Source organism: Hemiscyllium ocellatum, chromosome 37 (genome assembly GCF_020745735.1).
Source record: "Hemiscyllium ocellatum isolate sHemOce1 chromosome 37, sHemOce1.pat.X.cur, whole genome shotgun sequence".
NCBI lineage: Eukaryota > Metazoa > Chordata > Chondrichthyes > Orectolobiformes > Hemiscylliidae > Hemiscyllium > Hemiscyllium ocellatum.
Window position 1 is genome coordinate 23,415,349 of NC_083437.1, and position 23,855 is coordinate 23,439,203.

At 42.7% G+C, this 23,855-nt stretch overlaps 1 protein-coding gene across 1 annotated transcript in view; it reads right to left on the reverse strand.

Annotated features, from left to right (window-relative positions):
• The window catches only part of atad3 (ATPase family AAA domain containing 3), a 61,767-nt gene that overhangs the window by 30,422 nt on the left and 7,490 nt on the right, over window positions 1-23,855 (reverse strand). Inside the window, exons 5-10 of the mRNA XM_060852188.1 lie at window positions 22,614-22,683; window positions 19,421-19,586; window positions 16,103-16,172; window positions 7,643-7,798; window positions 5,692-5,748; window positions 5,424-5,549 (exon numbers count right to left, since the gene is read on the reverse strand). Coding sequence (XP_060708171.1) covers window positions 5,424-5,549; window positions 5,692-5,748; window positions 7,643-7,798; window positions 16,103-16,172; window positions 19,421-19,586; window positions 22,614-22,683 — 645 coding nt within the window. The remainder of the gene's footprint in view (window positions 1-5,423; window positions 5,550-5,691; window positions 5,749-7,642; window positions 7,799-16,102; window positions 16,173-19,420; window positions 19,587-22,613; window positions 22,684-23,855) is intronic.

Below are 23,855 nucleotides of genomic sequence, written 5' to 3' on the forward strand. Positions count from 1 at the left end.
GTGATTAAAGCAGCGAGGCTATTTACAATGGAGAGAAATCCTGTGAAATTGTGGAACTGCTGGAAGAGGTGTCAGTATAGTTATTAAACTCTCAAATGAGATATTCCTGTTGATGCTCACTTTACAGGCAATGCTGTTAAACATCTGCCCTTGGGAAGAAAATGACATCTCAGCACTGCACAAATCTGATAGGAAAGTGCCACACAGACCAGCCATTGCATGTAATCCATTGCACAGAATAAGCAACCGTGTCATGCAACCAGAAATCCTCTGTGCAAGCAGTTATCATTCCAGGGACAATGCAACTTGCTTAAATTAACTAAAATAATTCACTTGCACAGACAAGGATACGCTGTCAGCGGTTTAAGTAACCTTAAACAGCCACAGCACTAATATATTTAGTGACTGTTTCACATACATTACTTGGACAGTGTCACTGAAGCTATTTGGAAAAATCGATTATAGCCTGACCAAGCAGTCTGCTCTCCACATACTTTTTTTAAACCTTAAGATTTATGACTCTCCTCATCTATCAATTGTTTTATCTCCAACCCTCCTATCTTAATTAACACCAATTCACAATTCCCGACAGCAGGCTACATCCAGCCCCATGCAGAAGTGAAGAGTGTACTTGATGAAGTAAACGACACTACAAACAAACAGTCTTGAGACAAATAACCCTAAACCATATTCATTGTAGCCGGTGACTTCAATGAGAATGTGCTAGCGAAATTCCACCAACACATCTCCTGCCCCAGAGGTCTCAACATCGACCATTGTTACACAAACTTTAAAGACTGCAATTTTTGTCAAGATTTGGAGTTCAAGTTGTAGTTTTGCTCAATGAGCTGGAAGGTTTGTTCTCAGACGTTTCGTCACCATTGCTAGCTAACATCAAGAAGCGCTGGTGTTCTGTCCCACTTTCTATATGTGTGTCTTGATTTGTTGTGGTCTTCTGTCCCACTTTCTTTGTGTGTGTCTTGGTTTGTTGTGGTGGGTGATATCACTCCTGGTTTTTCAAGAGGTGCTAAATGGGGTCCAAATCAATGTGTTTGCTGTTGGAATTCCAGTTTGAATGTTAGGCCTCTAGGAATTCCTGTGTGTGTTTCAGTTTAACCTATCCCAGGATGGATATATTGTCCCAGTCGAACTGATGTCTCTCATTGTCTGTAAGGATACTAGTGATAGCTGATCATGTCTTTTGGTGGCTAGTTGAAGTTCTTGTCTCCTGGTGGCTAGTTTCCTGCCAGTCTGTCCCATGTAATGTTTGCTGCAGCTACCCACTTCACCTTCAACGACAAGACCTATAAACAAATCAATGGGATACCCATGGGATCACCAATATCAGGATTCTTGGCAGAAGCAACCATGCAGCCCTCTCCTACCCAAGCTTTGGGTCCACTATGTGGATGACACCTTTGTCATGAAATGGAACAAATTAGAAGAAACCCACAAATACAACGAACATCTTTACTGGTATGAAGTTCATCAAAAAGGAAAAGAACAGACTCCCCTCCCTAGATTTCACAGTAGGATGAAAAGTCAATGGAGATCTGCAGACCAGAGTCTATAGGAAAGTGACACATACAGCCCAGATACTCAACTATAGGAACAATCAGGTGAAAGTGATAACTGCAGATACTGGAGATTAGAGTCGAGATTAGAGTGGTACTGGAAATGCACAGGTCAGGCAGCATCTGAGGAACAGGAAAATCGACATTTCAGGCAGGAGTCCTTCATCAGGAATGATGATGGGCTCCTGCCCGAAATATCGATTTTCCTGTTCCTCGGATGCTGCCTCAGCTACAGGAGCAATCATGTCAACATCCACAAACGGTGCTGCATCTGGACACTATTTAAAAGAGCCAGAACTCACTGCAGCACCCAGGAACTATTGAGATGCCAAAGAAAAGCACCTATACAATGTATTCAAGAACAATGGGTACCTGATAAGCACAGTCCACCTATTCTTACACAACAAACCTAAAAAAGACACAACATGCCCAGAGACTCTAGCCACACCATCATTCATTAAAGACATCTCGATGACGACCAGAACTACTCCAGCCCCTTGGCATCATGGTACCCCACAAACCTACCAACATACTAAAACAGCTCTCAATGAATCTAAGGACCCTGTAGCAACAAGCAGAACGAACGTCATATACAAAATACCCTGCAAAGACTGCAAACTGCACATTTGACAGACAGGCAGGAAACTAGCCATCAGGATAGATGAGCACAAACTAGCCACCAAAAGACACGATCAACTATCACTAGTATCTGTACACAGATGACGGGGGACACCAATTTGACAGAGATAATACACCCATCCTGGGACAGGTTCAATTCTCCCTGTGTCTGTGTGGTTTTCCTCCGGGTGCTCCAGTTTCCTCCCACCAGTCTAAAAATGTGCGGGTTAGGTGAATTGGCCATGCTAAATTGCCCATTGTGTTAGGTGAAGGGGTAAATGTAGGGGAATGGGTCTGGGTGGGTTGCGCTTCGGCGTGGACTTGTTGGGCCGGAGGGCCCGTTTCCACACTGTAAGTAATCTTAAAAAAGATTGAGTGCTCAAAGGCATGGTGTAAAGACAGCAATCACTCCATCAATTTCAGGAAAACAAAGCAGCTGATCACTCACTTCAGGAAGCAGAGTGGCATCAATAGTGGCACTTCAGGCATCAATAGTGCCAAGGTGAAGATGGTTGAGAGCGTCAAGCTTCTGAGAGTGACAATCACCAACAATCTGTCCTGATCCACTCATGGCAAGAAAGCATAGCAATGCCTCTACTTCCTGAGGAGACTAAGGAAAGTCGGCATACCCATGAAGATTCTTACAAATTTGTATAGATGCAGCATAGAAACCATCTATCAGGGCTCGGTACAGCAACTGCTCTGCCCAGGACCAAAAGAGACTACAGAGTTGTGAACATAGCCTAGTCCATCATGCAAGTAAATCTTCCATCCATTGACTCAATCTATGCCTCTCACTGCCTTGGAAAGGCAGCCAACATCAAAGACCTCTCCCACCCCAGTTACAACCTCTCCCAACCTCTTTCCATCAGGCAGAAGATACAAAAGCTTAAACACACATGCCAACAGATTCAACAGCAGCCTCTTACCTGCTGTCAGTAGATTTCTAAATGGACCTCTCAAATTTCAAAAGCAATATTGACCAACATCTTTGTGCAAATTCTCTGCAGCTGTACCATTGCATTCTATTACCCTTATGCACTTTGTATGATACGTTCTGCCTGTTTGCATGCAAAACAAAGCTTTTCACTGTATCTAGGTACATGTGACAATAATAAATTAAATCAACTCCAGTTTTACCCTCTTCCACTCTCTTCTGTCGGGCAGAAGATATAGAAGTTTGTATATACGTACAAACAGATTCAAAAACAGCTTTTTCCTTCCTGTTGTCAGACCTTTGAATGGACCTTTTTAATATTAATGTTGATCTCTCTCAGCAGCCATAATGTTGTACCCTGCACTTTGTTCTGCTATCCTGAGGCACTTGTATAGTATGATCTACTCATAAAGCACATAAGATAACACTTTTCACTGCACCTTGGTAAATCAAATCAAATAATTTTATAAATTCGGAATGTTTCATACCTCAGTAACAGCTGGCGATATACTGATCATTATGCTACTCAATTATGGAATGAATTGCTTCATTTTATTTTTAATCCTTATTAGAGTAATGTACGAGTACAAACTGCCATGGAGCAAGTGTTGACTCACGAAAGCAATTGTTAAAAGTTTACACAATTACAGCAGCATTAATTAAAAGATTATTTCACACTGATTTTGTAAACACAGCATGGATCTGATCATAAAACAACCCTGCCTGACTGTAAATTCATCATCCATTTCACTTACTGCATTTCAGCCCTTTCATCTGCACATTATTCGGTCTTTCTGCAAACTGCACTCTATAACCAGTAGAATTTAAAGACCAATTAGGAAAGATGTCATTTTCTGGAACAAATATTGCTAAATCACTCTCTTATACATTGTAATTCCTCCTCCATCGTCATATGCACAAACTATCACCATCCAACTACAATTCTGCAGGAGCAGCACATCCTAATCCGTGAAGCAGTCTGTTATTATTAATCCCCTGCTGAGCATATCTGGTGACAAACATCACAAATGATCAACACCTCACATATGCCTGCATCCCAGGCCAAGTTGGAGTATTCCACATTGAACCAAAAAAAAAATGTGTTGGTGAATTGATGTCGAGGCAAAGTATTGAAAAATGCAAGTTTAAGGCAAAGTTAGAAAATTTCAGTAATTCGAATAATGGTGGAAATCCTTTCAGACACTGCACTCTTTTGGGTGAAAAGCTACTGCTGATCATTAATTTGTCATTTAGTTGGAATACCACCTGTGAGATATATCTCTGCAGAGACAGAGCAAAACTTTCACATCATCACCCTGGCAACATACCATTAATTTAATCACAAAAGGTGCACTATGACTTTTTTTTTGCAACTGTGATACAAACAATATGAATTGCTTTAGTGAAAGTCATGATAAAACACAAGGAGATTTGCTTCTGGAAACATGTGCCATGGTTAACAAAAGCCAAGAAAGCTAGAAACACTCTAGAAAGTTTGAAGAAATGAGACCAATGCACAGTGAGTTTTTAAAACGGATCATGTTTCATCTTTGTTTGCCTGGCTTGTTCTCATCTCTGCTCCAGCTATGGCACAAGTCAATCTTTATAGTACCCATCATCTAGAGAGAAGATTCTAAACACAGCCGATGCAGGTACACATGAAAGATCTGATGATATTATTTAAAGAGAAAGGCATGAGTGATCTCCTAGTCTCTTTGTAAAAGCTTTTGTTGCAAACCAGCACTGCTAAAAATAAATCACAAATTGAATATCTATATGATGGATCCTCACTGCAGAAATTGGTTACTGCATTACAACATTGACTATACACAGAGTAATTTTTGGATGTAAAATGCTTTGGGACAACCCAAGATAACAGACCACATACACAAGCAAGGTCTGCCTTATTATAACACTGACAGTGAACCAATAAAGCAGTATGTTACCGTAACTGCCTCAAGCTGCATGCCTATGATACTTCAGTATTTTATAGCCTTAAACAGTACATTTAATGTGACTACCAGGGCTACTGGCTCATTGATTATGCATGGCAATTACTGTTGCTCAAAGCAAATTTGCAGAGATTATCAATTACAGCAGAGAAGATAGAGGAAGGGTGATGGTGGAGGGGTGCAAGAAGAATTTTGTTGGGGTGTAATTTATTTACTGTTTATCTGAAATTTTCATAAAGGACTGAACATTATTAATCTATCTGCCCAAGAATCTATCTTTTTGCACTGCAATCTAAAATCACCATTTCCCCAATTTCTCTCTCACGCACTAAACAACAGTACCTTAGCAAAGAGGGTTTTCCCTGTTCCCGGGGGCCCATACATTAGGATATTTCGGTATAGTCCTTTGTTGCTTTTGGTGTTTCGGGTTGCAATGGCAATATCTCGGACACGTTCCTCCAATTTGGGCTGTGGATGGAAATAAGAATAGAGAACAAATGATATATGTAGAGAATCAAATTATAAATCAATTCAGTTCTCCAGACAGAGAACTGAATGTATTAAATATTACATATATTTTTAAAAATCGAAAAGGCATGGAGCAACTCACACTTAACACCACTCCCTCCAGTGCATCTTGTGGCTTGCTCATCAAACGCTTACCAACCTGAGGAAAAACACATCCAGTTTAAATTGCACAACTAATATTATCGTTCATACAGAGCAAATAAGCAAAACCCATTACATCACTTCTTATACCTAAAGGCAAGGAAATACAAAAGCAAAATACCACAGACTAAGCAGAAGATACTGGAAATTTTCAGCATGTCAGGGAGCAGCTGTAAAGACAGAAGCAGCTAACTCTTAAGGTCAATGACCATCAACATTTGAAACATTTCTTCTACTTCCTTCCATAATTACTGCCTGGCCTGAGAAATTCCAGCATGTGTTTTATTTTAGTTGCAGTGCTGGGATATTCTGTTTATTATTTAAACTCAGTGTTAACTCAATGTTAAATTACATTATACACGACAAAATTTGGTTGAAAACCAGACATCTCACACCGATTAAACAAACAGGGATTAAAATACCCTCTTTGCCTGATGAAAGTAATGAAAACAAGAGCTTTTAAAATACACATTGGAACACTTGTCAATGCATCATTTGACATTCTATTGCTATTCTTTCTTCACCCCAGGAGGCATAAAGCTAGAAGTATATTGATGCATAAACTGTGGAACAGTCTGGAGTTGATATAAAAATTGCAAAAATACAAAAATCTAGTTATTAAAAATAAGGTGAGAACAGAAAGTAATTCAAATTTGTCACAACTGACCAAAACAGAGGCAAAAGCATACATGCACACATCTGCACCATCCAACTTCCAGGAGAAGATTGCCCTTTCAAAACTCTGGGAGTACATCAGTCAACTATTACTTCACTAAAAACTTAACTGAACCTGCAGAATTTCACTAATTATTTTTGCCATTTACTAGATTATTTGTTATAGCAGACAAAGTTATTAACAAAAGTCATAAATCTGCTTCATGGCCGATATGACTTCGTGAATGACTGTGCAGAAGGATATGTAGCAAGAATATAAACCCTGAACCATGCAGGATTTCATAATGCCACTGATTCTCATGATTGAGGTACAGCAATAACATTCTTATGGGATCAGTCTAGGCCTGAACTTTGTTCAGTAACAATTACTGAAGCTTACTGGACTTTGCAATAAGCCAAGATTAGAGTGGTGCTGGAATAGCACAGCAGGTCAGGCAGCATCCAAGGAGCAGGAAAATCGATGTTTTGGGCAAAAGCCCTTCATCAGGAATGAGACAGGGAGCCTCCGGGGTGAAGAGATAAATGGGAGGGGTTGGGGCTGGGGAGAAGGTAGCTAAGAGTGCACTAGGTGGATGGAGGTGGGGATAAAGGTGATTGGTCAGAGAGGGAGGTGGAGTGGATAGGAAGGAAGAGTGGTAGGCAGGCTGAGCTGGCAGGTTGGAACTGGGGTAAGGTTGAGAGAATGAGGAAACTGGTGAAGTCCACATTGATCTTCTGGGGTTGAAGTGTTCCGAGGCGGAAGATGAGGTGTTTGTCCTCCAGGCGTCGGGCAGTGAGGGAATGGCGGTGGAGGAGGCCCAGGACCTGCATGTCCTCGGCAGAGTGGGAGGGGGAGTTGAAATGTTTGGCCATGGGGTGGTGGGGTTGATCGGTGCGGGTGTCCCTGAGATGTTCCCTAAAACACTCTGCGAGAAGGCGTCCAGTCACCTCACTGTAAAGGAGACAGTATCGGGATAACGGATACAATAAATTACATTGGTGGATGTGTGGGTGAAACTTTGATGGAAGGCTCCTTTGGGGCCTTGGATGGAGGTGGAGGGGGGAGGTGGAAGAAGGTGTGAGTGCAGATTTCGCAATTCCTGCGGTAACAGGGGAAGGTGCAGGAAGGGATGGTGGGTTGTTAGGGGGCGTGGACCTGACCAGGTAGTCACAGGGGGAATGGTCTTTGCGGAAAGCAGATAGGGTGGGGAGGGAAATATATCAATAAGCCACCTTACTTTGATCGGGTGCTTCAATGCTTCCACTAATGTGATACGGGAGGTGTCGCGAACCAGCGATGGTTTTCCCAGACGGGCCTCAATGTATCTCCCAGCGACTCCTGTAGCATTCTTGGCAGAGTAAACACCAACAGCCAGTAGTGTGAGCCCAGCCACCTGGAAAGATGAAACAATAGTAGGAAAAAAAAAAATTGGACCACATAATGAGTTACAGCCACTTCTTGGAGGAAGGCACAACAACTAAAAAGTTTGAATTTAGAAAGCACCAGTTCTCACTCAGAAACTTTACTCTCCTCTATTGGAAAGAGCAAGGGCTCAAGTCACACAATGCTACGTTAGCAAAATAATAAAAGAAAATGATACTAATCAGAAAACAATGGTGACACAATACCAAACTTGCTCTTCAAAGTCAGAAATTGCTGGAGAAACTCAGTGTCTAGCAGAAAAAGCAGAGTTAAAATTTCCGCTCCAGTAACCGTTCTTCAGAACCAACCTTCTGAATACTGATTCTGACATTGCAGAATCACAGCTCCTTAGATGATTTTGCTCTTCAAAGTCTTGCGAAGAGAATGTGAACAAGGAAAGTCAACTGATATCAGGGAAAGGATAAATTAAAAACTGCAAAAGCATGCACAACATGCATTAGTTTTTTAACCAATGAGAATACAGGGATGATGAAGGGCAGGTATAGCAGAGTTTATTTGGAACTTCGAAGGAACAGGAGAGCTAAAATGGAATGTTATTATTAATGCCCAGAACAACAAAATGATCTTATATTAGGTATTCATGTAATTTTCACCAGCTTTGCACCAACTGGTTTTATACTGTATAATTCTGAAACGTTCACCATTTTAAAAATCTGCACCGTTTCCATTTCAATGAAGTATTAGTAACAACATTACTGCTCCAAGAGCAAATAATTAAGCAAACTCCAACAACAAAACAAAACCTGCCCTTTTACTTAGCCGTAAATATAAAGGTTGGGGGGCTCAGGGACAGGCAGGGTGGCATTGGACCGGATTGGGGGGCGGTGTTGGATGGAGGCAGTGGGCTGTATTGGGGGCAGGGTCTCGCGCACTGCGTGCTGCTGCTGCTAGTCTCCTGAACGGGGAGCCGACTTTAAAAACTCCAAGTCCCAGAAGAAAGGCATTTCATCATTAACCGAATAATCGATTATCTCAACAAAATAGTGCCCACCCATCACATTTGGATAATTGAGGTTCCCCTGTAGTAAAAGAGCATGCTCAACATTCATGGCAATCACTACACTTGTACTGAGAGGTTTATAGCCCAATCGCTCAATTACACCCAGGACGACTATTGGACACAATATAATTTACAGCACAAGCTGTCATAAATAAATATTAACAAATACTATGTAAATGTCAAACTTTCTGCAGATTCATATGTACACATACCAATAATTCAAGATGGAACTTCCATACACCACAAGTCAAAACAAGGTTAATATTTAGCATTCAATAAGAGAAGGCATTCATGTTGAACACAGAATTTTTAGAAAAATTAAAGCCTTAACACACCTTTAAGTCACCAATTATATTGCCAATTTTCAGTAATGCTATCTGTCATCCATGACGGGAAAATTAATCAACACTTTTTTCTATATTTAATGTTGTATCAGCCATTGTTAGAGCTCATTGCAGCCTGGAGGGCAAATTCTGGTCCTAAAGATCCATGGCACAGAAAATCCAGTGTTCAAAAACTAAGATGAACTAAGATGAGCCAATATCCTGTAAATTAAACTCCACCTGCCACTCCTCAGCCCTTAGGCTCATCTAATCGAGGTCCAACTGCAATCTAAAGGTAACCTTCTTTACTGTCCACTACACTGCCAATTCTGGTGCCATCTGCAAACTTACTTTGTTCACACCTAAATCATTTATATAAATGACGAAAAGCAGTGGATCGTGCACTGATCCTTGTGGCATACCACTGGTCACAGGCCTCCAGACTAAAAGGTAACACTTCATCACCACGCCATCTTCTACATTCAAGCCACTTCTGTATCTAAATGGCTAGTTCTCCCTGTATTTCACGTGATCTAACCTTGCTAACTGGTTTACTTTGAGGAACCTTGTTGAACGCCCTATTGAAGTCCGCATAGATCACGCCCACTGCTGCACCCTCATTAATCTTCTTCGTTACTTGTTCAAAAAACTCAATCAAGTAAGCAAGCCATGATTGCCCATGTACAAAACTACATTGACTATCCATAATCAGTTTGTGCCTTTCCAAATACATGTAAATTCTGTCCGTCAGGGTTTCCTTCAACAACTTTCCCATCATCAATGTGAGACTCGCCAGTCTTTAGTTCCCTGGCTTTTCCTTACCACCTTGTAAGCCAACCTCCAGTCTTCCTGCACCTCACCTGTGGGTATTGATGATACAAATACAGAGGAAACTCGATTGTTCGAATACCAATTATCCGAAAATCAGTTTATCTGAAGGAGATCTTGAGGTCCCGATAGAAACATTACATCAAAGGCATGTTTCGAGCAGGGATTGAGTCTTTTGTTTACAGTGATTAAACAGGCACTGTCTCCAAATGACTGACCTCCCACCCTCTCACTCTCCCCACACTTTCCCTGGAGTTCGACAGAGGGGTGTATTCTAACATCTCCCCCCCCCCCCCCCTCAAACCCGCTGCCCAGGAATAGTCTCTCCAACATTGCCCTGTGCAAGGCAAACATGGAACCTGTCAAAAAGTTGCAGTAAAAAGGGTGTGTGACTGTGTGGTGTGTGCGCACGCGCGCTATTTGGAGACTTAACCCACAAAGGCAGCAGCAGTCTTGTTGGTGTGCAATCTGGATGCCCCAGAGATGGGGCTCGCTCGCTTTGTGCTGGGGGGGGGGGGGTGGGGGTGGTGTTGGACTGGGTTGCACGAGATTGGCAGACGGGACTGGACTGAGTTGGGAGCGGGGGCGGTGCTGGACCAGGTTTGAGGAGAGGCAGAGGCGGGGCCACATGCGTTGGGTGCTGCTGCACTCTCCTGAACGGGGAGGAGACTTTAAAACTCCGAGCCCCAGAGGAAAGGCATTCAATCGATTTTCCTAATAATCGACTATCCAAACGATATAGTGCCCGCCTATCATGTTCGGATAATCGAGTTTCCAATGTAGCTCAGTAAGGAATCCAGCAATTACTTCCCTAGCTTCCCACACAGTTCTAGGGTACACTTGATCAAGTCCCGGGGATGTATCCACCTTTGTACGTTTTAAGACATCCAGCACCTGGACATTTTTCAAGATGTCACTTTTTATAACCCCTTGTTCGCTATCTTGCATATCCTTTGCCACATTAAACACTGATGCAAAACACTCCTTTCGTATCACTCCCATTTCCTGCAGTTCCCCACTTGCGCAGCCTTGCTGTTCTTGAAAGGATCCTATCCTCTCTCTAGTTACTCTTTTGTCCTTGGTCTATTTATAGAATTTCTTCTAATTCTCCTTAAGACTGGTTTGCCAAAGCTATCAGATTTGCCCTTTTTGCCCTCCTAATTTCCCTCTTATGTACACTCCTACTGCCTTTATACTCTATTGATTCACTCTACCTCTACTGTTGAGACCTGACATATTCCTTCGTATCCTTGACCAAAACCTCAATTTCTCTAGATGTCCAAGAAACAGACTATCGCTGAACTCTCGTTAGCTCAATTCTGAAGTTTTCCCATTTTCTAGGTGCCCCTTTACTTGCAAACACCCACTCCCGATCAACTGTTGATATCTCTTAGGAGAAAGTGAGGACTGCAGATGCTGGAGATCAGAGCTGAAAAATGTGTTGCTGGAAAGGCGCAGTAGGTCAGGCAGCATCCAAGGAGGAAAATCGACGTTTCGGGCATAAGCCCTTCTTCAGGACTGCCTAAAGCCGTTAAAATGGTCTTTTTGGTCAATCCACCATGAAAAACTTGCTAAGATTTAAATAGGTGTTTGCAGCTGTTAATACTTGGTTGGAAGCCCATCACAGCCATCACTGTTCTGAGCTTGTGATCCCAGGATCTTGTTTGCACCTCTCAGCCAATTTTGAGATGGTTAATAAAAGAAGCAATCTTTCTTTGTCACCTCATCCAAACACTTGGAGTCATAGAGAAATACAACACAGAAACAGACCCTTCGGTCCAACCAGATACGCTGACTAGATATCCTAATCCAATCTAGTCCCAGCAGCTGGCCCATATCCCTCCAAACCCTTCCTATTCATATAACCATCCAGATGCCTTTTCAATGTTGCAATTGTATCAGCCTCCACCACTTCCTCTGGCAGCTCATTCCATACACATACCACCCTCTGCATGAAAAAGTTGCCCCTTAGGTCTCTTTTACATTTTTTTCCCTCTCAGCCTAAACCTATGCCTTCTAGTTCTGGACTCCCCGACCCCAGGGAAAAGACTTTGTCTGTTTATCCTATCCATGCTCCTCATGACTTAATAAAGCTCTATAAGGTCACCCCTCAGCCTCCACCGCTCCAGGGAAAACAACCCCAGCCTGTTCAGCATCTCCCTATAGCTCAAATCCTCCAAACCTGGCAACATCTTTGTAAATCTTTTCTGAACCCAGAAACAAGTTTCACAACATCTTTCTGTTTGGAAGGAGACCAGAATTGCATGCAATATTCCAACAGTGGCCTAACCAATGTCCTCCCAACTCCTGTACTCAATACTCTGACAAATAAAGGAAAGCATACCAAATGCCTTCTTCTACCTACCCTAGGACCTTATCCTATCTACCTGTAACTCCACTTTCAAGGAGCTATGAATCTGCATTCCAAGGTCTCCATTTGCAGTAGCACTCCCTAGGACCTTACCATTAACTGTTTTTGTCCTGCTAAGATTTGCTTTCCCAAAATGCAGCACTTCCCATTTATTTAAATTAAACTCCATCTGCCACTTCTCAGCCCATTGGCCCATCTGATCAAGATCCCGTTGTAATCTGAGATAACCGTCTTCGCTGCCCACTACACCTCCAATTTTGGTGTCATCTGCAAATTTAGTAACTATACCTCTTATGCTCACATCCAAATCATTGATATAAATGATGAAAAGTAGAAGAGCTAGCACCAATCCCTGTGGCACTCCACTGGTCACAGGCCTCCAGTCTGAAAAGCAACCCTCCACCACCACCCTATGTCTTCCACCTTTGAGCCAGTTCTGTATCCAAAAGGCTAGTTCTCCCTGTATTCCATGAGATCTATTCTTGCTAACCAGTCTCCCATGAGGAACCTTGTTGAATACTTTACTGAAGTCTATATAGGTCTCAAGAGAGAAAATGCTGGAAAACCTCAGCAGGTCTGGCAGCATCTGTAAGGAGAGAAAAGAGCTGACGTTTTGAGTCTAACTGACCTTTGTCAAAGCTACAAAAACGGAGAAATATATTTATACTAGGCTGAGAAGGTGAGTAAAAAGTGAGGTCTGCAGATGCTGGAGATCAGAGCTGAAAATGTGTTGCTGGTTAAAGCACAGCAGGTCAGGCAGCTTCCAAGGAACAGGAAATTCGACGTTTCGGGCATAAGCCCTTCATCAGTTTCCTGATGAAGGGCTTATGCCCGAAACGTCGAATTTCCTGTTCCTTGGATGCTGCCTGACCTGCTGTGCTTTAACCAGCAACACATTTTCAGCTGAGAGAAGGTGAGTCATGTCTCCAGAAGCAAAGGTAGCAATAAAAGAGGTGATAATGACAGTGCATAGAGAGATTATAGGGAGATTAGGAGCTGTGAATGACCAAGGCTGAAGCTAGTGCTATGTGATAAAATATGGGGGGGAATGGGTGAAGCAGAGGCAAAAGGGAAAACAGAGGAAATGGGTGGCAAAGGGGCGGGGGGGGGAGAGAGGAAAAAGGTGATGAGAGAGTGGGGAGCGAGAGAAAGAGAGACAATCAAGAACTAAGAGGTACAGAACAGTGAAAAAAAAGATAAATAAAATACATGAAACAGAATGAAAATAGAGGGGTCAAGATGGGATAATTATCTGAAGTTGTTAAATTCAATGTTGAGACCGGCGTCTGTAACGTGCCTAATCGGAAGATGAGATGCTGTTCCTCCAGTTTGCGTTGAGCTTCACTGGAACACTGCAGCAGGCCAAGGACAGACATGTGGGCACGGGAATTGGAACATTGGAATTTGCTTTTATCCACATAGACCTCATCTGCCGTCATCAATCTTCTTTGTTACTTCTTCAAAAAGCTAAATCAAGTTTATGAGACTTGATTTCCCATGCACAAAGCCATGTTGACGATCTCTAAACAGTCCATGCCTTTCCAAATGCATGTACATCATGTCCCCCAGGATTCTCTCCAACAACCTGCTCACCACTGACATCAGGTCTATAGTTTCCTGGCTTGTCCTTACCACCTTTTCTAAACAGTCTTCTGGAACCTCACCTGTGACTATCGATTATACAAATATCTCAGCAAGAGGCCCAGCAATCACTTCTCTAACTTCTCGCAGAGTTCTAGGGTACACCTGATCAGGTCCTGGGGATTTATCCACCTTTTATGTGTTTCAAGACATCCAACACTTCCTCCTTGGTAATGTGGACATTTTGCAAAGTGTCACCCCATCTATTTCCGCACATTCTATATCTTCCATGTCCTTTTCCACAGTAAATACTGATGCAAAATACTTGTTTAATATTCCCCATCTTCTGCGGCTCTACATGTAGGCTGACTTGCTCAGCTTTGAGGATCCCTATTCTCTCCCTAGTCACCCTTTTATCCTTAATGTATTTGTAAAAACCCTTGGGATTCTCCATAGCTCTATTTGCCAAAGATGTCTCACATTCCTTTTTACCCTCCTGATTTCCTTCTTAGGTATACTTTATACTCTAAGGATTCACTCGATCTATCCTGTCTATACCTGACATATGCTTCCTTCTTTTCCTTAACCAAACCCTCAATTTCTTTAGGCATCCAGCATTCCCTACACCTACCAGTCTTTCCTTTCACCTTAACAGGAATATACTGCCTCTGGACTTTCGTCATCTCATTTCTGTAGGCTTCCCATTTTCTAGCCGTCCCTTTACTTGTGAACATCTGCGCCCAATCAGCTTTTGAAAGTTCTTTCCTCATACCGTCAACATTTGCCAGCCTCCAATTTAGAAATTCAACTTTCTGGTCTATGCTTTTCCATCACTACTTCAAAACTAATAGAATTATGGCCGCTCGCCCCAAAGTGCTCCCCCACTGACACCTCAGTCACCTGCTCTACCTTATTTCCCAAGAGTAGGTCAAGTTTTGCACCTTTTCCAGTAGGTGTATTCACATACTGAGTCAGAAAATTGTCTTGTACACACTTAACAAATTCCTCTCCATCTAAACCTTTAACACTATGGCAGTCCCAGTCTATATTTGGAAAGTTAAAATCCCCTACCATAACCACCCTATTTTCTTACAGATAGCTGAGATCTCCTTACAAGTTTGTTTCTCAATTTCACTCTAACTATTAGGGGGTCAATAATACAATCCCAATAAGGTGATCATGCCTTTCTTATTTCTCAGTTCTACCAAATAACTTCCCTGGATATATTTCCAGGAATACCCTCCCTCAGCACAGCTGTAATGCTATCCCTGATCAAAAACGCCACTCCCCCTCCTCTCTTGCCTCCCTTTCTATCCTTCCTGTAGCATTTGTATCCTGGAACATTAAGCTGCCAGTCCTGCCCATCCCTGAGCCATGTTTCTGTAATTGCTATGATATCCCAGTCCCATGTTCCTAACCATGCCCTGAGTTCATCTGCCTTCCCTGTTAGGCCCCTTGCATTGAAATAATTTCTTCAGTCATTCTGAATATTTTGCCTTTCTGACCTTAACAGGAAAATGTACTTTTCTTTAGTTTTAACATATATTCATGTGTTCTAGCACAGAGCATAAACTGATAGAATGTTGCAGATTGTTTGCATCAACTCAATGCATTTTGTTTCCTTTTATAAACTTCACTCAAACATTTCTTTTCAACACTCTTGTAACAATTTCTCCAAAAGCTTAATCCTACGGTGCCAGCTTCAGTCTCAAGACTTATCTCGACACAATATCTGGGTATTTACTACTTAGCTTTGCCTGGATGGTGAAAAGTACATCAAGGATACAAGATGATCCAAAATCTTACTTACACTTAACTGACCCAGCAGTACAACTCATTCTTTGTGAACACACTTCAGCAAGAAGTATGGAAAAGGCACCGGAGAAAGGAATGCTAATGATCTCAAGGCCAAGGACCGCTTCCACCTCCTGGAAACACCTGGCAAAAGTGTAGGTGGAGATGTGGCTCTAGGAAAGACCTCATCAGCCATACAGAACCCATGACCAGTGGCACAGAATCTCCTAAGTGGAGAATCATACTTTGATTCCGGACAACGACAATACATTAAGCATTTGTTTTCATTTATTGGCACCCTAGAGAGTCCACACGTGTCCAGGAAATATTACAACTTCCAACCGCACTCTCACTTACTGTAGCTGTCACTTTGTCCCAGTCGGAAACAAATGCACGGAATCCTTCTCCAAACACTGCACCAGCTGTCCTAAGTGAAAGAACAAAATAGAACAATCACCACATCTCAAAACATCACGAACATCTGCAAAGAAATGGAAACAGTCACAGTCTCTTGGGAAATAAAACAGACTGCAGGAAATAAATTAAAGCTTTTGGGACAGTGATCACATTACATCTCACTGACTTAGAAATAGGCAAGCAAAGATTTTCTCAGTCATGCTGTTTCAAAGTGAACAAATCAAAACTTGTATCAGATTATACATTATGAAACCAGTCCTGTTATACATGCCTTGCTGCTAAAGTCATGACTTACAGTTTCAGTCAAGACATTATTATTTTTATGAATGGAACAAATCTGAGCCTAAATCTCTAAATACCTTACAACCAGTGGAAAAAGTCAATGCATGAAACTTAAAGCAATCTTTGCCTACATTTTTAAGATTAAACAGCTTCTAATTTTATGGGTATAATCACTATGTATCCAAGGTAGATGTACTTTCCGGAATTTCTGGTCTCAATACTGAACATGTGCAACACAGCTACTTATGCCTGCAAATGATTGTTAACAATATAGTACGGGTGAGATAAATAAAGCTGGAAGAAGCACATATCAGGCTGAAACACCAGCACAGACCTGTTGGGCCGAACTGCAAATTTTATGCTGTAAAATTCTATGTATAAAGAATTCAAGCGAAAGCAGCAATAGGTTACAGAGGACTCACCTCTGCAGGTAACAGGACAACAAACTGGGAATGTCATGTTGCTCATATTTATACACTCAGAATGTGAATCCAAATGTTTGAGAGACCAAACTTCACAATGTTGCTTCCACATTCACATTACAGTTTGATGCTATTTAGTGTCTCCAGAGCTACACTTAATGTTTTGGACACAAAACTGAACAGATAAAACAATTAACATAGGGTGTTGAAGGAGGCATTTGGCATGCTTGCTGTCATTGGTCAGTGCATGGAGCTTAGGAGTTGGGATGTCATTTTTCAGCCAAACAGGACATTGGTAAGGCCACTTTTAAAAGACGATATTCAATTCTGATCTCCATGCTATAGGAAAGATGTTGTTAAAAGGGTTCAGAATAGATTTACAAGGATGTTGTCGAGCTTGGACTCTAGGGAGGGGCTGAGTAGACCCGGGCTATTTTTCCACGGTGCATCAGAGGCTGAGGGGTGACCTTATAGAGGTTCATAAAATGATGAGGGGCATAGATTGGATGGATAAACAAGGTCTTTTCCTAGGATGGGGGAGCCCAAAACTAGAAGGGATCGGTTTAAAGTGAGAGGGGTAAGATTTAAAAGGGACCTGAGGACAACTCTTTCATGCAGAGGCTGGTGCATGTATTGAATGAACTGCCAGTGGAAGTGGCAGAGGTGGATGTAACATTTAAAAGCATCTGGATGGATACATGAATAGGAAAAGTTTAGAGGGATATGGGTTCATTGCTGGCACATGGGACTAGGTCAGATTAGGATAGCTGGTCGGCGTGGATGAGTTGGATCAAAGAGTCCATTTCTGTACATCTCTATGACTCTATACAGATGTTGCGCTGACCTGTGAAACCAATCTGATGCCCATCCAACCTACACTATTCCATTTTCATCCAATGACCATTTAAATGCCCATAAGTTGGCGAGTCTACTACTGTAAGAAAGCGAGGACTACAGATACTGGCGATCAGAGCTTAAAAATGTGTTGCTGGAAAAGCACAGCAGGTCAAGCAGCATGAAGAAGGGCTTATGCCCGAAATGTCGATTCTCCTGCTCCTTTGATGCTGCCTGAGTCTACTACTGTTGCTGGCAGGGCATTCCACGCCTCTACTTCTCTGAGTAAAGAAACTACCTCTGATATCTGTCCTATATCTATCACAAATCGAAGGACTGGTTGAATTGAAGGGTCTGTTTCTGAGTTGCACAACTCCTCGAGTCCGTGACAGCTGAAATCCACTTTCCTGCCTGCCAGTCTGTATGTAAAACAACACATTTTGCAATTTCAGTCCAGTAAATTAATACATCACTACGACATGATTCCACAAACCATGAGTAGAAAAGCATCAATCTCCCCACAACTGAAATCGATGCACTTAGCTTACTCTCAGTCAGTTAGGAACCTGCGACGATGAGAAGGAGGTCATTTAGAGAGCAAGTGTGCTCTAACCACTACTACACCAGAGGGTTTAGATACTTACCGAGCAACCCATGAGTCTTCTGTGGCATTGCATACAAAACATAAAGACTGAACGGAATGTTCAAGTGTAAGGAACAAAGGACAAATAACGTAGACACGCAGACATAATTCAGTCTTCAGTAAAATAACCCTCGCGCCTGCTCTATCATTCAATGGATCATAGCTGATTTCCACTATTTTCCTGCACTACCCCATAGCACTTTATCCTTAACATCCAGGCATCTATCAATCGATGTACAGCGAGGCAGGTTTACAAAAGCAGTTTCCATGATAACTGGGGACAGAGATTTGTAATGCCAGTGCACACAACCAATAAGGTTACTTCTGTGTTTTTGTGGCCCAATCTAGAACATTGTTTTAAATCTGCCATCCTTATCTGCAAACTATGAGGAGAAATTACTTCTCTTAAAGGCTTGTGATACTGTGGAATTTACTGCCCAACCAGAGGTGTATGGTGGGACATTGAGTAAATTTAGGGAGGAGATAACACAGGTTTTTCTTTGCTAACGGACTGAAGGTTATGGAGAGTGGTATGAGGTTCAGGCGAGATCAACCACGATCATATCAAAAAGCAGATGCAGGCTCCAGGAGCTGAATGTCTATATATTGATTCCAACCCATTTCTCATTATCCATGCATGAAATAGTTGGTAGTTCTTAACACGGGACCTTACTCAATACACCTCCAGTAACTACAGTGAGGTAAATTCTGGTCTATTATGAGAGGGGGTTATGGTCGTAAAAGTAGCAGCTGTTTTTTCTTAATGAGAGGAGAATCGCAAGATTACAGTCAGATTTTAATGCTCAAACGTTAGGTGGCCAGGAAGTGTTAATTTCTTCAGCAAACAATGAGTCACTCAGATCTAGAATAGGCAGTTCAATGTCAGGCGTTTTAATTACTATCATTAATCATCCATTTGAGGGCATCTCTATTAATCTGCAAAATGTCACTGCACCTCAACAGGCAGTATATACCAAAGGCAGCAGATAAAAGCAGACCCTGATATTGATGGTAAGGAAAGAAATGCAATGATTTGATGAGGGAAAGAGATAACGGATCTGTCTACCTAACACTTACTTAATGGAATCAAGGACAGTCTGACGATGCTCTGCAGCTTTCAACCGGATCTGTTCTCTGATCAGATCAGCATTCTCTCGCTCAACCTTCGCACGGGCTTTAGCTTCAGCCTCAATTCGAAGCATCTCATTCTTGTGTCGGAGCTCCATCTCGTGTTCAACGGTGGCTACAGTGGGGAAAGATAGATCAAAACAATACCATTCACCATGGCTGGGGAACTGAATATTCAAGTTTACAAAGAGAAACTCCTTAATGCTGGACATAATTATTAGTATCATAGGGAAAAAAAACCTTCATTCAGTCCACTGTGTTTCTATTATCCCTAAAGGAACTATTCAGCTGAATTCCACATTCCAGCTCTTTTGTTTAATCTGTAGGCTTGAAGGTTATGGTGATTCATACATGTATTCAGACAGTTTTAAATGTGAAGAGGGTCTTCTCTATCTCTACCACCCTTTCAGATAGTGAAAGCCAGAACTCTATCATTCATTGGATTAAGTAACTTCCATCAACACTCCCCAATCCTTACAGCAAATAGTTTTAAAGCTTTGTTCCCCTGGATATTGAACTCAGCAACAAAAATGGGTCTTGCACATTCATTTGTCCAGGCATTTCGAGTTCTACAGATTTCAATTCAATCACCTCTTAGCCGACAGCTGTCCAAAGGAATCTACCCCAACCTATCTCATCTTTCTTCAATTAAAGATTCTCTACTCCTGGTGGCATTCGCTATGCTGTCGCCAATATGATCACATTCTTTCTGTAAAATGGTAACAGGAATTTTATTCCAGTTATCTGCCTTTCCACTCACTCCCCTGTTTTATAAACCTATCCTGCCTGTTCCTGATTGATGACAATTAACACTAGCCCTCAGAACATTTTCAATAATTTGCACCCACCAACATTAGGGTAGTTGACCTATTACTGCTGTATCCCTTTACAAACAACAGCCCATTGCTAGCTGTCCATTAGCTCCACATTAACAGCCTGAAAAATGATGGCTAGAGCCTTCACTCCACTATCTCGTTTCTCTTAACAGCCTGGGATTCAGCTCATTTGGGCCAACTTGATTCATATTTAAAGATTCTGGATCAGTGATGCTGGAAGAGCACAGCAGTTCAGGCAGCATCCGAGGAGCAGCAAAATCGATGTTTCGGGCAAAAGCCCTTCATCAGGAATAAAGGCAGAGAGCCTGAAGCGTCGAGAGATAAGCTAGAGGAGGGTGGGGATGGGGAGAGAGTAGCATAGAGTACAATAGGTGAGTGGGGGAGGGGACGAAGGTGATAGGTCGGGGGGGGGTGGAGTAGATAGCTGGAAAAGAAGATAGGCAGGTAGAACAAGTCATGGGGACAGTGCTGAGCTGGAAGTTTGGAACTAGGTTGAGGTGGGGGAAGGGAAATGAGGAAACTGTTGAAGTCCACATTGATGCCCTGGGGTTGAAGTGTTCCGAGGCGGAAGATGAGGCGTTCTTCCTCCAGGCGTCTGGTGGTGAGGGAGCAGCGGTGAAGGAGGCCCAGGACGTCCATGTCCTCGGCAGAGTGGGAGGGGGAGTTGAAATGTTGGGCCACAGGGCGGTGTGGCTGATTGGTGCGAATGTCCCAGAGATGTTCCCTAAAGCGTTCTGCTAGGAGGCGTCCAGTCTCCCCAATGTAGAGGAGATCGCATCGGGAGCAACGGATGCAATAAATGATATTAGTGGATGTGCAGGTAAAACTTTGATGGATGTGGAAAGCTCCTTTATGGCCTTGGATGGAGGTGAGAGAGATGGTGTGGGTGCAGGTTTTGCAGTTCCTGCAGTGGCAGGGGAAGGTGCCAGGATGGGAGGGTGGATTGTAGGGGGGCGTGGACCTGACCAGGTAGTCACGGAGGGAACGGTCTTTGCGGAAGGCGGAAAGGGGTGGTGAGGGAAATATATCCCTGGTGGTGGGGTCTTTTTGGAGGTGGCGGAAATGTCGGCAGATGATTTGGTTTATGCGAAGGTTGGTAGGGTGGAAGGCTGGTCGGGTGGAAGGTAAGCACCAGGGGTATTCTGTCCTTGTTACGGTTGGAGGGGTGGGGTCTGAGGGCGGAGGTGCAGGATGTGGACAAGATGCATTGGAGGATATCTTTAACCACGTGGGAAGGGAAATTGCGGTCTCTAAAGGAGGCGGCGATCTGGTGTGTTCTGTGGTCGAACTGGTCTTCCTGGGAGCAGATACAGCGGAGCCGGAGGAATTGGGAATACGGACGGGAAGGCATTTTGCAAGAAGTAGGGTGGGAAGAGGTGGTAATCCAGGTAGCTATGGGAGTCGGTGGGTTTGTAAAAAATGTCAGTGTCAAGTCGGTCGTCATTAATGGAGATGGAGAGGTCCAGGAAGGGGAGGGAGGCGTCAGAGATGGTCCAGGTAAATTTAAAGGTCAGGGTGGAATGTGTTGGTGAAGTTGATGAATTGCTCAACCTCCTCGCGGGAGCACGAGGTGGCGCCAATGCAGTCATCAATGTAGCAGAGGACGAGGTGGGGAGTGGTGCCGGTGTAATTACGGAAGGTCGACTGTTCTATGTAGCCAACAAAGAGACAGGCATAGCTGGGGCCCATACATGTGCCCATGGCTACCCCTTTGGTCTGGGGGAAGTGGGAGGATTCGAAGGAGAAATTGTTAAGGGTGAGGACCAGCTCGGCCAAACATTGGGGAGACTGGATGCCACCTAACAGAGCGTGTTAGGGAACATCTCCAGGACACCCACACTGCCCTGTGGCCCAACATTTCAACTCCCCCTCCCACTCTGCCGAGGACATGGAGGTCCTGGGCCTCCTTCACCACCGCTCCCTCAACACCAGATGCTTGGAGGAAGAACGCCTCATCTTCCGCAGATAGGTGGGAAGGAAGATGGACAGATGGGACAGATCATGAGGACGGTGCTGATCTGGAAGGCTGGAACTGGGATAAGACGGGGGGAGGCGATGAGGAAACTGGTAAAATTCAGCAGCTAGCTGGGAGTAGGTTCCTCTCAGATTGTCTTAACATCAAAAGTGAACAGTGTTCAATTCATTACTCTCCAATCCTGCACAGCTCTCATATTGGATCAGATTAATATTGAATCATTTTTCATTCAATTTAAAAAGGAGCAACCAATTCAAGATTAAAAGTTAATCTGAATTTTAACAAAATTAATCTGGATAAATTGAACAAGAGTATAACTGTAATACCTTACCTCTTCGCATAGATTCCTGTTTCTGAACAGATTCCTCCTGTTTCCTCAAATTCTCCTCATTCAATAATTGCTAATAAAAACACAGAATAATTGGTTTGAAATGACAATGCTTATTGCCTTGTCCATTAATCATTTATCTGGTGAAGCACTGCAACATTTCAGCTCAACAGCCATACTGGCACAGGTATAGTAACTATTCGTGATAGTTAACCCTCCACAGCAGATGGTGGAATTTGAATTCAGTAAAATCAAAATCTGGAATTAAGAGTTTAACGATGACCACAAATCCATTTGACAATTGTTGGAAAATCCCATCTGGTTCACGAATGTCATTTAGGGAAGGAATCTGTCATCCTTGCTTGATCTAGTCTACACGTGATTCCAGACCCACAGCACTGTTAACTGTCCTCTAGACAATCAGGGATAGGCAATAAATGCCGGCCTAGCCAGTGACACCCTCAAGCCTTGAATGAATTTTTAAAAATACCAAATGATCTTCCTCATGCATAACGATATGATATCTTTTTCTAAAAAAAAAGGACTTATTGCTGGGACTGTCAGCATCAACTAACAGTATCAGACGGCCCTGATTTCAGTAGGTTGCCTTCAGAGGGCAATTCAAGTTTTAAACAGTGTCAACTGGATGCTCCAATCTCATGGATCTACCATTATACGATCTGCCATCTCCCTCAAACAAACTTAAACTGCTTATAAATCATGCAGCTATTTGGGACTTCAGTGACTATACGCTATGCAGCTGCCCCACACAAGACTGAGTATGCGTACTTCATGCTGAAGAGATTCATGGTGACAAGCATTAGAGCCTCCTCTGGTGCCAGATGTAGGTATTGTAATACATAACATGCCAGCTGTGATTCATCCACAGCATTACTCATCTTTAGAGTCAGGTTAAGAATTAAGATTCAGACAGACATGCCTTTTCTCAGACAAAATATTAAAATCAAAGCGCTGAGTTCTTATTTGGATGGATGGAAAACATCCCACTGCGCCATTTTGAAAAGCAATATTATCCCCAGAGTTTGAGCCAATATTTATCATTCAACCAACAAATGTAAAACACATCAGATTCATTACAACTTCACTATTTCTGGGATCTTGCTGTGCATGATGTTCTGCACATTTTCTACATTACAACAGTGACTACACCACAAATAGCAGCTAATTTGCTGTAAGTGACACTGTTAAAGCTATTATACAGATAGTGGCTTCTTTTCATATAGA